Source organism: Pseudophryne corroboree, unplaced genomic scaffold (assembly GCF_028390025.1).
Source record: "Pseudophryne corroboree isolate aPseCor3 unplaced genomic scaffold, aPseCor3.hap2 scaffold_778, whole genome shotgun sequence".
NCBI classification, from domain to species: domain Eukaryota; kingdom Metazoa; phylum Chordata; class Amphibia; order Anura; family Myobatrachidae; genus Pseudophryne; species Pseudophryne corroboree.
The window spans coordinates 67912-84304 of NW_026970357.1; the positions used below are offsets into that span (position 1 = coordinate 67912).

At 46.9% G+C, this 16393-nt stretch overlaps 2 protein-coding genes across 3 annotated transcripts in view; one reads left to right on the top strand and one right to left on the bottom strand.

The window, feature by feature from the left end:
* Positions 1-13149, bottom strand: part of LOC135040897 (zinc finger protein 260-like) — a 75166-nt gene extending 62017 nt beyond the window's left edge. The window contains exon 1 of the mRNA XM_063954884.1: positions 13070-13149. Within this exon, the coding sequence (XP_063810954.1) occupies positions 13070-13149 (80 nt within the window). The remainder of the gene's footprint in view (positions 1-13069) is intronic.
* The window catches only part of LOC135040896 (gastrula zinc finger protein XlCGF57.1-like), a 223327-nt gene continuing 214658 nt past the window's right edge, over positions 7725-16393 (top strand). For both annotated transcript variants that reach the window (XM_063954882.1, XM_063954881.1), the window contains exon 1: positions 7725-7765. The gene's annotated coding sequence lies outside the window, so the exon portion shown is untranslated. The remainder of the gene's footprint in view (positions 7766-16393) is intronic.

Below are 16393 nucleotides of genomic sequence, written 5' to 3' on the forward strand. Positions count from 1 at the left end.
CTATTCCCCATGGTCCTTACGGAAGTCCCAGCATCCACTAGGACGTCAGAGAAAACTGAATTCCCTGAGCCAGGAGGCGGGATATAGGAGACTGGCCTGTTGCATTCTGGGAGGCCGAAACCTTTTGATCATTACTGCCAATCCGCTGACGATACCTCATATCCCAATGTATATCCTGTGGATACTACTGTGAACCGTGCAGGTGAAAACATAGGTACCACACAGTGACATGATGTGAGGGGGAGAGAAGGAGTATAATAGGGGCTGATGGCTCCTGATGTACGAGATACACCAGAGAGTGTGGGGAGGAGACTGGTCAGATCTCTGGGCTGGTAACACACAGTGACATGATGTGAGGAGGAGAGCAGGAGTATAATAGGGGCTGATGGCTCCTGATGTATGAGATACACCAGAGAGTGTGGGGAGGAGACTGGTCAGATCTCTGGGCTGGTAACACACAGTGACATGATGTGAGGGGAGAGCAGGAGTGTAATAGGGGATGATGGCTCCTGATGTATGAGATACACCAGAGAGTGTGGGGAGGAGACTGGTCAGATCTCTGGGCTGGTAACACACAGTGACATGATGTGAGGGGGAGAGCAGGAGAATAATAGGGGCTGATGGATCCTGATGTATGATATACACCAGAAAGTGTGGGGAGGAGACTGGTCAGATCTCTGGGCTGGTGACACACAGTGACATGATGTGAGGGGGAGAGCAGGATTATAATAGGGGCTGATGGCTCCTGATGTATAAGATACACCAGAGAGTGTGGGGAGGAGACTGGTCAGATCTCTGGGCTGGTAACACACAGTGACATGATGTGTGGGAGAGAGCAGGAGTATAATAGGGGCTGATGGCTCCTGATGTATGAGATACACCAGAGAGTGTGGGGAGGAGACTGGTCAGATCTCTGGGCTGGTAACACACAGTGACATGATGTGAGGGGGAGAGCAGGTGCATAATAAGGGCTTATGGCTCCTGATGTATGAGATACACCAGAGAGTGTGGAGAGGAGACTGGTCAGATCTCTGGGCTGGTAACACACAGTGACATGATGTGAGGGGGAGAGCAGGAGAATAATAGGGACTGATGGGTCCTGATGTATGAGATACACCAGAGAGTGTGGGGAGGAGACTGGCTAGATCTCTGGGCTGGTAACACAGTGACATGATGTGAGGGGGAGAGCAGGAGTATAATAGGGGCTGATGGCTCCTGATGTATGAGATACAGCAGAGAGTGTGGGGAGGAGACTGGTCAGATCTCTGGGCTGGTAACACACAGTGACATGATGTGAGGGGGAGAGCAGGAGTATAATAGGGGCTGATGTCTCCTGATGTATGAGATACACCAGAGAGTGTGGGGAGGAGACTGGTCAGATCTCTGGGCTGGTAACACACAGTGACATGATGTGAGGGGGAGAGCAGGAGAATAATAGGGGCTGATGGCTCCTGATGTATGAGATACACCAGAGAGTGTGGGGAGGAGACTGGTCAGGTCTCTGGGCTGGTAGCACACAGTGACATGATGTGAGGGGGAGAGCAGGAGTATAATAGGGGCTGATGGCTCCTGATGTATGAGATACACCAGAGAGACTGGAGAGAAGACTGGTCAGATCTCTGGGCTGGTAACACACAGTGACATGATGTGAGGGGGACAGCAGGAGTATAATAGGGGCTGATGGCTCCTGATGTATGAGATACACCAGAGAGTGTGGGGAGGAGACTGGTCAGATCTCTGGGCTGGTAACACACAGTGACATGATGTGAGGGGGAGAGCAGGAGTATAATAGGGGCTGATGGCTCCTGATGTATGAGATACACCAGAGAGTGTGGGGAGGAGACTGGTCAGATCTCTGGGCTGGTAACACACAGTGACATGATGTGAGGGGAGAGCAGGAGTATAATAGGGGCTGATGGCTCCTGATGTATGAGATACACCAGAGAGTGTGGGGAGGAGACTGGTCAGATCTCTGGGCTGGTACCACACAGTGACATGATGTGAGGGGGAGAGAAGGAGAATAATAGAGGCTGATGGCTCCTGATGTATGAGATACACCAGAGAGTGTGGGGAGGAAACTGGTCAGATCTCTAAGCTGGTAACACACAGTGACATGATGTGAGGAGGAGAGCAGAAGTATAATAGGGGCTGATGGCTCCTGATGTATGAGATACACCAGAGAGTGTGAGGAGGAGACTGGTCAGATCTCTGGGCTGGTAACACACAGTGACATGATGTGAGGGAGGAGCAGGAGTATAATAGGGGCTGATGGCTGCTGATGTACGAGATACACCAGAGAGTGTGGGGAGGAGAGTGGTCAGATCTCTGGGCTGGTAACACACAGTGACATGATGTGAGGAGGAGAGCAGGAGTATAAAAGGTGCTGATGGCTCCTGATGTATGAGATACACCAGAGAGTGTGGGGAGGAGACTGGTCAGATCTCTGGGCTGGTAACACACAGTGACATGATGTGAGGGGGCGAGCAGGAGTATAATAGGGGCTGATGGCTCCTGACTCCCCCACTGGGAAAATACATATTCCTCATTAGTTTGTACTGACAGAGGAGGGTGTAGTATAAGAGATTGCTGTAGTGACTGAGCAAGGAGAATATGTGACTCTTATCTGTAATAAGTGTTTATTACTCACCTGTGCTGATATCTGTAGGGATCTCCTCCTCCTTACACTGCTGATCACCCCTCACATACGTTTCTTCTTCTCCCTCTATACTTTCTGCCTTTATATCAGTCACATACGTCTCTTCTTCTCCCTCTATATCTTCTGCCTTTATATCAGTCACATACGTCTCTTCTTCTCCCTCTATATCTTCTGCCTTTATATCAGTCACATACGTCTCTTCTTCTCCCTCTATATCTTCTGCCTTTATATCAGTCACATACGTCTCTTCTTCTCCCTCTATATCTTCTGTCTTCATATAAGTCACATACGTCTCTTCTTCTCCCTCTGTATCTTCTACCTTAATATCAGTCACATACGTTTCTTCTTCTTCCTCTATATCTTCTGCCTTTATACGAGAAAGACGTTCTACCTAAATAACCCAAAAAATACAATGACATTTGCATACTGTTTGATTAAACTGAGGTGAAACAGTATAATATCAGTGTATAAGACACACAAATCCTCTACAGATCATATAGTGACAGTCACTTAGGTTTATTGGGGAGAACCTATAGCCCACCTACCTGATCCTCCTGTGGGATCCTGTGATTCTCCTCTGTACAATCCTGGGAATACAGAGGACGGGGACATCTCTCTGGGGTATCTCTGTTACTGGGCCCATCTGTAGGAGACACACAGTGACTGAGTACAATGTATATATGTGATTATCAGATGATTTGTGTATATAGGGGCCCCCATACCTGCTCTTCCCTGTACAATACATGACAGTCTTCTCTTACCCAGTGATGTGAGGGGCCGGTGATTCTCCATCATCACGTCCTCATACAGACCCCTGTGTTCCTCTATATACTCCTCCTCCTGCATGGAGACATAGACAGTGACATCCTGACACCTTATAGCAGGGCTGGCCAAACCGGTCCTCGAGATCTACCAACAGTTCATGTTTTCCAGGCCTCCTGGAGATCTGTAGAATTGTCAGTTAGGAATGAATTCAGCACATCTTAATTAGTAATGACTACACCTGTGCACCAGCTAGGTGGTCTGGAAAATGTGAACTGTTGGTAGATCTCGAGGACTAGTTTGGCCAGCTCTGTCTTATAGGAACCTGACACACACAGTGATACAGTCATCACCCAGACACATCCCCTGGTGTTACTGTATTATGTCCCATTCCCAGCAGTCACCTCTCCAGTCATCACCCAGACACATATCCTGGTGTTACTGTACTCCCAAGTCTCCTCAGACCCCAGTCATGTCCCTGTATTATTACTATAGATAGAAGTGACGTTATTGTGACGCTCCCAGATCCCCTCACCTCCCGAGTCATGTCCCTGTATTATTACTATAGATATAAGTGATGTCACTGTGATGCTCCCAGAGCCCTCACCTCCCCAGTTATGTCCCTGCATTATTACTATAGATAGAAGTGACGTTATTGTGATGCTCCCAGATCCCCTCACCTCCCCAGTCATGTCCCTGTATTATTACTGTAGTACTCTAGTCATTTGAAGGCCTTGGGACACTATGAGGGGGCAAATCAATTAATGAATGTGTAGATCTATAAGGTAATAGAGATGCTGCCAACTGATGTATACCATATATGTGATAATAACTTGGATCTTTCTAGTGATCCAATAATGTATAGTGTTTATGCATGTTATTATTCTGTGCCTGCTGAAGGTGAGGGGACTCTGGTAAGCGCGCAGTGCGGGGGAGATCACGGAGAAGCTTCCAGAGGTCCCGTGTGCTGAGAGAGGTGGCTGGGCGCGTGTAGTGGCGGTTTTGTTGGTGGGCTGACTAAGGGGAGAGAAAAAGGCTGGCGGCTGAGACAAGGGAGCTTACAGGAAGGCGGTTCCCTGCGAGTGAGAGAGCCCCTGTGAGGGAAAGGAATTGGATGTCTTCCGCTGTGGGTGAGAAGCGCTGTGTTAATTTCCCCTGGTGGACGCCGAGCAGGGACGTCCCGTTGCCTGGTTGTCACCGAGAGTGCTGGGAGGCGGAGCGCTGGCGGGGCAGGCTAGTACATGGAAGGAGATCGCAGTTCGGGCAGCAGCTACCAGGAGTCCAGCAGTAGCAGACAGTTCCCCCCCTCCCCCCGAGGCAGAGCTGTGCACCTCATCCCATCCAACCCGCAGGAAGACAGGAAGAGCCCGGTTGTTGGTGGAGGCGGAGTCGGGGGGAGGTCCAGACCGGGCACACTATCACTGTAAGTGCAGGATGCCCCCATATAAATCCTGCTAATCTGCATACTTCCCTATCATCCTTTAACTATTAAAGTACCACACCTAGCACAGGGACCAGCAGCATCGGTGGATCTGAGGAGTATAAATAGCACCTCTAGAGACTCCATATCCATTAGATAATGACCAGCAGGGTAGCAGTCATAGAGTGCGGGGTGTATAATGATGAAAGCAGCTCGGAGAGGGCGCAGGGTCACCTAAACTTGGAAATTATACATTACAGAGACTAAGCACCCCTTACCTATCAGAGACAGGTCCCAATAACCGGGACTTCTGTATGTTCTGGAGCCACACCCATGGATCTACAGTGGGGCTATGCTTATACTGGGACAGGTAACACAGATCATCACCCCACTATATGTAACGAGTAGACCACGGGTGTCAGGGATTCCAGGGTGGAGAGCTCCACGTACTACCTTCCTGTTTCAGGTTGTCTAGGAGCGCTACAATTAGAACTTCCATGGAAACCATGCTATTCATTGCCGTAAAGTAGGCATTGCTCAACAATCATGAGGACAATTGCTCCAAGTGTATACCCATATAACCCACAGTACTTCTTATACACAGACACGAAAGGGCCCCAACCGTGCACGATTATAGTAAGAGAACCCGGGTGGTTTTTCAAACGCAGCCCCACAACTTTCTTATGGAATCGTATGCTCTGTATTGCATGCATTACCTTATGTATAGGTGGGGTATATTATTATGTATAGGTGGGGTATATTATTATGTATAGGTGGGGTATATTATTATGTATAGGTGGAGTATATTATTATGTATAGGTGGGGTATATTATTATGTATAGGTGGGGTATATTATTATGTATAGGTGGGGTATATTAGAAGAACGGTTCATGGTTTGAGTATTATATGATATAACTGTATAAGGTGGCCTATAACTTCTTACATATTAAAACTAGTATACTTAAGGGTGGAACTGTCTCCGTATCTGTGGAAGAGCCTGAAATCACAAAGGAAAGGTACGATAGGTAAATGTGCATAGTCCTATCTGCTTACATCACATACTAATGTTATAGGCAGGGGTAGGTTATTTCCTAAGCGATTAGAGTATTGGGCTCTACATAGCTTGGGTGGAGGCACATTGCACATATACACTGTACACCCAGGTAAGGAGGAGTTACATTACTAAAGATATGTGATGTCACTGTGACGCTCCGAGATCCCCTCACCTCGTCAGTCATGTCCCTATATTATTACTATAGATATAAGTGATCTCACTGTGACAACCGCAGATCCTCTCACCTCCCCAGTCTTGTCTCTGTATTATTACTACAGATATAAGTAATGCCACTGTGACGCTCCCAGATCCCCTCACCTCCCCAGTCATGTCTCTGTATTATTACTATAGATATAAGTGATGCCACTGTGACGCTCCCAGATCCCCCTCACCTCCCCAGTCATGTACCTGTATTATAACTATAGATATAAGTGATGTCACTGTGACACTCCCAGGTGTGTGATATACATTTGCTTCATACTGAGCAATATTTTCAATCCCCACAATTACATTTAATACATTTTATAATAATGACACTAAAGGCTGCACCCCAGTATAAAAATAATAATAATAACAGATGTCTTTAAAAGCAGGACACCTCAGGCCATTCATCCAGTACTGTAGGACATCACCACCACTCACAATGTATAATAATAACACCAGGACACCACAAGCTGCTGTTCCTGTATAATAATAACCGTACACAAACATCTGCTCCCTCTGTATAACAGTAATAACAACAGGGCACCACAGGCCACTCCCCATGTATAAAAATAATAACAACAGGACACCACAGGCTGCTCCCCCTGTATAATAACAATAACAGGACACCACAGGCTGCTCCCTCTGTATAATAATAATAATAATAACAACAACAGGACACCTTAGGCCGCTCCCCCTGTATTATAATAATAATAATAATAATAATAATAATAACAGGACACCACAGGCTGCTCCCTCTGTATAATAATAACAACAGGACACCACAGGCCGCTCCCTCTGTATAATAATAACAGGGCACCACATGCTGCTCCCCCTGTATAATAATAACAACAACAACAACAGGACACCTTAGGCCGCTCCCCCTGTATAATAATAATAATAATAATAACAACAGGACACCACAGGCTGCTCCCCCTGTATAGTAATAATAACAGGACACCACAGACTGCTCCCCCTGTATAGGGTTGGTTCTATATCTACGTCGCCAGGGGAGGAGCTACGGGCGAACAGGGTACCCGAAATTACTAAAGGTAATAGTTGGTGGCGTGGACAGTAGAGGAACTATCCCGCTGTCGTAGCTCCTCCCCCAAATGGAAAAGGTCCCTTAGCCCACTTGTATACCCCCTGTATAGTAATAATAACAGGACACCACAGGCTGCTTCCCTGTATAATATTAATAACAGGACACCACAGGCTACTCCCCCTGTATAATAATAACAGGACACCACAGGCTGCTCCCCCTGTATAGTAAGACGCCATTACCTGATCTCCACGGACACTGGGTGGCTGCAACAGTCGATGAAAACTCACTTCCTGTATGTGGACCGCACAATACGGAAGTAAGCTGGAACGCACAGTCCGGAAGTAGGGCATGATTGGCACAGGCTGCTTATTGGTTACTGGCCTCTCCCCTCCTTCAACCCGCCCACAGCCCCGCTCTCTGCTAATGAATATTAACATACATGTCCTCAGTGCAGGAGGCCGGCGGCCATTTTCTTGTAGACCAGTCCGGCAGCAGCAATAGGTTTCCTGGCCGTGTAGTGACGTCAGGAGCGGCGGCCATTTTCCCCTGGTCTGAGCTCCGCCTTCCTTCTATCATTCCCACAAGGCAGCAGGAGCAGAGAGCAGCCATTGCTGTGTCTGGCAGCAGGTAATGATATTATTATTATTATTCTATAGGCTGAGCAGCTCTGGTGTCAGGTTCTGTACTACAGGGGGAGCAGCCTCTGGTGCCTTGTTATAGTGCAGCTGGAGCAGCCTCTGGTGCTGCATTATCCCTGTACAGATGGCTGACACTCTAGTGTCCTGTTACTGTAATACAGGTGGCGCAGACCCCGCCGTTACCGTAATACAGGTGGCGCAGACCCCGCCGTTACCGTAATACAGGTGGCGCAGACCCCGCCGTTACCGTAATACAGGTGGCGCAGACCCTGCTGTTACCGTAATACAGGTGGCGCAGACCCCGCCGTTACCGTGATACAGGTGGAGCAGACCCCGCCGTTACCGTAATACAGGTGGCGCAGACCCTGCTGTTACCGTAATACAGGGGGCGCAGACCCCGCCGTTACCGTAATACAGGTGACGCAGACCCCGCCGTTACCGTAATACAGGTCGCGCAGACCCCGCCGTTACCGTAATACAGGTGTCGCAGATCCCGCCATTACCGTAATACATGTCGCGCAGATCCCGCCGTTACCGTAATACAGGTGGCGCATACCCACCGTTACCGTAATAGAGTTGGCGCAGACACAGCCGTTACCGTAATACAGGTGGCGCAGACCCCGCCATTACTGTAATACAGGTTGCGCAGACCCCGCCGTTACCGTAATACAGGTGGTGCAGACCCCGCCGTTACCGTAATGCAGGTGACGCAGACCCCGCCGTTACCGTAATACAGGTGGCGCAGACCCCGCCATTACAGTAATACATGTGGCGCAGACCCCGCTGTTACCGTAATACAGGTGACGCAGACCCCGCCGTTACCGTAATACAGGTGGCGCAGACCCCGCCATTACAGTAATACATGTGGCGCAGACCCCGCTGTTACCGTAATACAGGTGGCGCAGAACCCACCCTTACCGTAATTCTATACCCGGGACATTACAGGTGTTGTGTCCTGTGGCATTGTGCTGTACAGGGGGAGCGACCTGTGTTGTCATATTATACAGGAGGAGCAACCTGTGTTGTCATAATATACAGGAGGAGCATCCTGTGTTGTCATAATATACAGGGATAGCATCCTGTGCTGTCATAGTATACAGGGGGAGCGGCCTGTGTTGTCATAATATACAGGGGTAGCATCCTGTGTTGTCATAGTATACAGGAGGAGTGGCCTGTGTTGTCATAGTATACAGAGGTAGCATCCTCTGCTGTCATAGTATACAGGAGAGTGGCCTGTGTTGTCATAGTATACAGGGGGAGTGGCCTGTGTTGTCATAGTATACAGGGGGAGTGGCCTGTGTTGTCATAATATACAGGGGGAGCAGCCTGTGTTGTCATAATATACAGGGGTAACATCTTGTGCTGTCATAGTATACAGGGGGAGTGGCCTGTGTTGTCATAATATACAGGGGGAGCAGCCTGTGTTGCAATAATATACAGGGGTAGCATCATGTGTTGTCATAATAGACAGGAGGAGCAGCCTATGGCATCCTGCTCTACAGGTGGAGCAGCCTGTGGTGTCCTGATGTTATTATAATTATACAGGAGGAGCAGCCTGTCGTGTCCTGTTGTTATACAGAGGGAGCAGCCTGTGGTGTCCTGATATTATTATTATACAGGAGGAGCAGCCTGTCGTGTCCTGTTATTGTTATACAGAGGGAGCAGCCTGTGGTGTCCTGTTATTATTATTATTATACAGGAGGAGCAGCCTGTCGTGTCCTGTTATTGTTATACAGAGGGAGCAGCCTGTGGTGTTCAGTTATTATTATTATACAGTAGGAGCAGCCTGTGGTGCCCTGTTAATATTATACAGAGGAAGAATTATTATTATTTCAATAGGGGGAGTAGCCTGTGGTGTCCTGTTGTTGTTGTTGTTATTATTATTATTATTATTATTATTATTATACAGGAGGAGCAGCCTTTGTTGTCCTATTATTAATATTATAAAGGAGTAGCTATTGGTGTCCACTTATTATTATTATTATACAGGGGCAGCAGGCTGTGGTGTCCTGTTATTATTAGTATACAGAAGGGAGCGGCCTGTGGTGTCCTGTTGTTGTTATTATTATTATTATTATTATACAGGAGAAGCAGCCTGTGGTTTCCTTTTATTTTTATTATTATTATTATACATTGGGAAAAGCCTGTTGTGTCCTATTATTATTATTATTATTATTATTATTATTTTGCAGAGGGAGCAGCCTGTGGTGTCATTTTATTATTACTGTAAAGGGAGAGCAGAATGGGGTGTCCTGTTGTAATTAGTATAATACGGGGGGAGCAGGTTTTTGTGTATGGTTATTATTATACAGGGACAGCAGCTTGTGGTGTCCTGGTATTATTATTATTATTATTATTATTATTATTATTATTATTATACATTGGGAGTGGTAATGATGTCACAGTGACATCACTCATATCTATAAGTAATTTTTCCTTAAAGTTCAGGGGAAATTTAAGGAAAAATTACTTCACAGAAAGGGTAGTGGATAAGTGGAATAGTCTCCCATCAGAGGTGGTAGAGACTAAGACTGTAGAGCAATTTAAACATGCATGAGATAGACATAAGGATATCCTTACAAAGAATTAAGGTTCAAAAAGGGTTGAGATTACCTAAAGGATTAAAAAAAAGGGGCAGACTAGATGGGCCAAGTGGTTCTTATCTGCCGTCAAATTCTATGTTTCTATAGTAATAATACAGGGGCATGACTGGGGAGGTGAGGTGGTCTGGGAGCGTCACAGTTACATCACTTATCTATAGCAATAATAAAGGGACATGACTGGGGAAGTGAGGGGGATGGGGAAGCGTCAGATTTACATTACTTATATCTATACTAATAATACAGGGACATGACTGGGGAGGTGAGGGGATCTGGGAGCATCATAGTGACATTACTTATATTTATAATTGTAATAATAATTCAGGGACATGACTGGGGGGTGAAGGGGTCTGGGAACATCACAGTGATATCACTTATAGCTATAGTAATTATACAAGGTCATGAATGGGGAGGTGAGGAGGTCTGGGAAAGTCACAGTGACATCACTTATATCTATAGTAATAATACAGGGACATGATTGGGGGGGTGAGGGGATATGAGAACATCACAGTGACATCATTTATATGTTTAATAATAATAATAATAATACAGGGACATGACTGGGGGGTGATGGGGTCTGGGAGTGTTACAGTTACATTACATATCTATAGTAATATTACAGGGACATGACTGGGGAAGTGAGGGGATCTGGTAGTGTCACAGTGACATCACTAATATCTATAGTAATAATACAGGGACATGACTGGGAAGGTGAGGACATCAGTGACATCACTTACATCTATAGTAATAATAAAGGGACATGACTGGGAAATGAGGGGATCTTGGAATGTCACAGTGATTTCACATATCTATAAAAATAATACAGGGACATGACTGGAGAGGTGAGGGTATATGAGAGCATAACAATGACGTCACTTATATCTATAGTAATAATAATGGGACATGACTGGGGAGGTATGGGAATCTGGAAATGTCACAGTGACATCACTTATATCTATAGTATTAATATAGGGACATGACTGGGGAGGTGAGGGGATCTGGGAGCATCAGAGTGACATCACATATCTCTACTAATAATACAGGGACGTGACTGGAGAGGTAAGGGGATCTGGGAGCGTCACATTGACACCACGTATGTCTCTAGTAAGAATATAGGGACATGACTGGGAAGGTGAGGGGATCTGAGAGCATCACAGTGACATCACTTATATCTCCACTAATAAAACAGGGACATGACTGTAGAGGTAAGGGGATCTGGGAGCATCATAGTGACATCACTTATTTCTTAAATAATAATTATAATAATAATAATACAGGGACATGACTGGGGGGTGAGGGGGTCTGGGAGTGTTACAGTGACATCAAATATCTATAGTAATAAATACAGGGACATGACTGGGGAAGTGAGGGGATCTGGGAGTTTCACAGTGACATCACTAATAGCTATAGTAATAATACAGGGACATGACTGGGGAGGTGAGGGGATCTGGGGGTGTCATAGTGACGTCACTTATATCTGTAGTAATAATACAGGGACATGACTGGGGAGGTGAGTGATCTGGGAGCATCACAGTAACATCACATATCTATAGTAATAATACAGGGACGTGAGGGCGAGGTGAGGAGATCTGGGAGCTTCACAGTGAAATCACTTGTATCTATAGTAATAATACAGGGACATGACTGGGGAGGTGAGGGTGATCTGGGAGCATCACAGTAACATCACATATCTATAGTAATAATACAGGGACGTGAGGGCGAGGTGAGGAGATCTGGGAGCTTCACAGTGAAATCACTTGTATCTATAGTAATAATACAGGGACATGACTGGGGAGGTTAGGGGATCTGGGAGTGTCACAGTGACATCACTTATTTATTTTTCATCCACTAGGGGGCACTGTAGTACTCTTGGGATATGGACAGTGCGATAGCAGGGATAGGCACATTTAAATATTTAAATGTGTAACCCTCTTCCCCCCTCCATACTCCCAAGATGCCTCAGTGTTTTTTGTGCCTTCACCAGGGAAGGTTGCATCCTGGAGTCATTCCAGGGTTTACTTTTAATTTTTCTAAATATTTTTTTTTTGTATCAATCACACTCCCTTCCCAGCTTATTAAGAAGCGTGGGTCCGTGAGTGTGTGCTGCTGTTGTGCAGCGAAGGCTTGTTGGTGCTTAGACAGAGAAGACCCGCTATAGACCTTCATCAGCGTTAGCTGATTCAGACATGGCTGCAGGAGCTGGACGGAGCTTAGAGAGAAGCCACGTCGGAGCCTCCCCATTACACTGAGGTAAGGAGCGGGTGGTCAGCTTATGCCGCCACCCCATTGGGCCTGTTTGTTGCTGTGATAGTGGGGCAGTCAGCTCCTGCTGCCGCCCCTCCATGTGCGGGAAACGTGTTTTCCACAAGCTGCTTACTAAGGTATAGCTTTACTGGATCAGACTCCCCCTCTTCCCGGCTCCCACCAGCGGTCAGACACATACTGCCACTGGGCGCCTGTGTCGCTCCACACCTGCCCGCTCCCCGGCAGCGCAGCTCCAAACAGCGCTGCTGCTGGCCTCTACAATCTGCCCCTCTAGACAAGTGGGAAGCGGCTTCCAGCAGTGGCCAAATAATGCTGCCGCTGGGCACCTGTCAGGCTACACCTCACTGCTCCAGAGAAGCGGCTCCCGGCAGCGCGGCTCGCAGCAGCAGACAGATCACACTGCCGCCGCTGGACGCCCGTCACATTACACATCTACCCGCTCTCCGGCTTCCACCAGCGCAAAGACCACGGTGGGTAGCTGAGGCTGCTGCAGGGTGCCGTCACTCATAGCTGGCGCACGGTATACAATGCGGGGTGGGGGGGATGGGGTGGAAGAAGCTAGGCGCGGCTCACTGCTTTAAGCATTGGGGGAGGTCATGGCGGTCCCTAGTTCAGCGGTTCCCCCTAAATATAAGGGATGGTGGCCAGGGATATAAGGGACATAACAGGCTATTAGGCCTAGGTTATAAGTGCTTTTGGGGGTACATAGGTTATAGTCAGATGCACATGCTGGGACGCCATTTTCACACAAAGGTTACACACCTACTTCCCGCTTCTTCCTACAGCAATATGTCAGTCCTACAACACACGGCCACTGGAGGGGGCAGGGGTGTTTAGTAGGTGGCACAGTGACCATCATAGATTTCCTCTATAAGACAGTGCGGTGCACGCGGTATTATAGACACTACAGTTATTATCACTGAGTTGTGCGGACGTTGTCTCACTGTATTATTGTCTGTCTGCATGACAATATGAGAAACAGCAGCTTGTCTGTGATAACTGTGAGAATGCCTGATTTGCAGTCAGAGTTGTCCACTGCACGAAAAGACAGGGAGGCGGCTAAGTCTGATTCGCGGATAAAACCGTGTGAGCAGCCAATGTGGGCTCAGGATGTTTCTAGAACTTTGCTGGGTTACAAAGTCCATGTATAGTTCAATTTCTAAGAATGGTCATCGTTTGTCTCATAATTACATTCTGACGATTCAATCAGTCTGATATCTCAGCATTGGGTCAGGGGTCAGATAGTGAGGTCACTAATAGCCCGAGCTATGATGATCTCATTAGAGCGGTACGCCAGCTGCTAGGTTGTACTGAAACATATGAGGTTTTATTGCTAGCAGACTATGGGCGACTGTGTGTTTTTCCTATCTCTTAATAAGCAGTTAATAGAAGCATGGCTAAATCCAGTTAAACACTTTTCTGGGACAACACGATTTCTGTCTAAATATCTTTTCCCACAGGCTATGACAACTAAATCACCATCGGTGGAGTCTTCAGTTTCTAAACTTTCACTAAAATTTACTATTCCAGTCCCAGGTGCAGCTACGCTTAAAGACCCCTCGGAGAGTAAGCTGGAGGCCATGCTAAAGTCCATGTATACAGCAACAGGGGTGATGCTTACACCTGTTTGAGTTGGAGTTTGGGTTAACAAGGCTGTAGTTGCATGGCGAAACAGCTCAGGTTAGGCCTACAACAAGGTTTTTCCTCAGATCAGCTTATATTTCTTACCGATCGCATTTGTGAATTGGTTGAGTATTTAGGTACGGCTTCATTGGATGTCGGACAAGTTTGTTCTCGGCTTGCGTCCCGACAGACGCTGTGGTTTAATTCTTGACAGGCCGAGGCAGAGTCAAAATGAGGAATAGAGGCGTTGCCTTCCACTGATGTTATCTGGTCCTGAATTGGACAAATGGAATTCTCAGTCAACGGGGGAGGGGAAGAATCTGTTTTCCTGCCATTGCCTGCACCAGTTCCTAAAAGGAAATGCGCTGGACCAGCGTTCAAATCTTTTAGACCTCAGTCCTTTCGATGCTGGGCTGGAGGAACAACCATGCAGAGGGACGTGGTTTTCAACAAACCACTAACCGTCGTCAGGACACAAAGGCCGCTGACGAGCCAGTGGCATGACGTTCTTCCAGCCCATCTCGGCTCTTCAGTTGTGGGAGCACACCTTCAGAAGTTTTACTTTGCGTGGTTTCAGACATCACAGACAGATGGATCCGCAATTTTGTTTTCAAAGGTTTCAAAATAGAGATTGATTGTCTACCACCGATGCGGTTTTTTGAGCAGGTCTGCAGGCCGCTAATCAGTCTCTCATACATTCAGCAGTTTTGGTTCAGGTTCCAGTACACCAGCAAGGTCAAGGGTTTTATTCCAATTTTTTTTGTAGTACCAAAGCCGGATGGCTCAGTCACACAGATATGGAACCTAAAGGGGTTCAATCGGTACATTACTTACTACACATTCAAGAACCACAGCAATTCATGATTTTGCGGGATCTCAAGGATGCATACTTACACATTCCAATTTGGCCACCGCATCAGGCGTACTTAAGTTTGCAGTACAACAAGCGCCTCGGGTATTCACAAAGGTGATGTCTGTGATGATAGTTCATCTCAGATCCCTGGGAGTGATAATCATTCCGTACTTAGATGACCTTCTCATCAAGGCTTCGTCTCAACAAATACTTCATAAACATGCCTTACTGTTGTACAGTCTACTAGTTCAGTACGGATGGATTGTCAACTTTAAAAAAAAAATCAAGTCATGTCCCGTGTCAAAGAACTCAATTTTAGGAATGATTCTGATTACGGTGGATCAACGCATTTACCTGCCATAACAGAAAGTACATGCTATTCATCATCTAGTACTGCTAGTGCTCAAACTACGGACAGTCTCGGTGCATTTATGCATTCGACTGTTGAGACAGATGGGGGCATCTTTCAAAACACTCCAGTTCGGAAGATTTCACTCACGTCCCGTTCAACTGGATCTTCTCGCATAGTGATCCGGCTCTCGTCTACAAATTCATCAGATGGTGCGCTTGTATCCAGGGCCAGAGTATCACTACTCTTGTGGCTCCACATACACAATCTCACTGCGGGAAAAAGGTTTGTAGCCTGGAATTGGATAATTCTGATGATGGACGCAAGTCTCAAAGGTTGGGGAGCAGTGGTCCAACATTGTCAGTTTCAGGGTCTATGTTTAGACCGAGAAAGATTACTGTCAATCAGTGTCCTGGAACTCAGGGCAATTTACAACGCTCTGCGTCAGGCAGTTCACTTGCTCTTGTTTCAGACTGTTCAGGTTCAGTCGGACAACGCGACAGAAGTCGCATACATCAACAAACAAGGAGGGACTCGAAGTCGCATGGCCATGCGAGAAGTTGCTCGAATCCTCAATTGGGCCGAACATCTCCACGTGATATTGTTGATGGTCTTCATACCAGGACTGCACAACTGGAAAGAAGATTATCTCAGTAGTCAGGATTTTCCTCCAGGAGAATGGGCCTTACATCCAGAAGTGTACCAGATGTTAGTCCAGCGGTAGAGTTACCCAAAGGTGGATCTAATGGCTTCTCGCCATAATCATCAGACAGTTATGTGTCCAGAACAAGAGATCCAAAGACAGTGGCAGTGAATGCTCTCACCATAGCGTGGCCGTACAGCCTCGTGTATCTATTTCCATTTCCGCTGCTTCCTCAGTTGCTAAAGTGGATCAAACGAGAGTCCACGACCGTCATACTAGTGGCG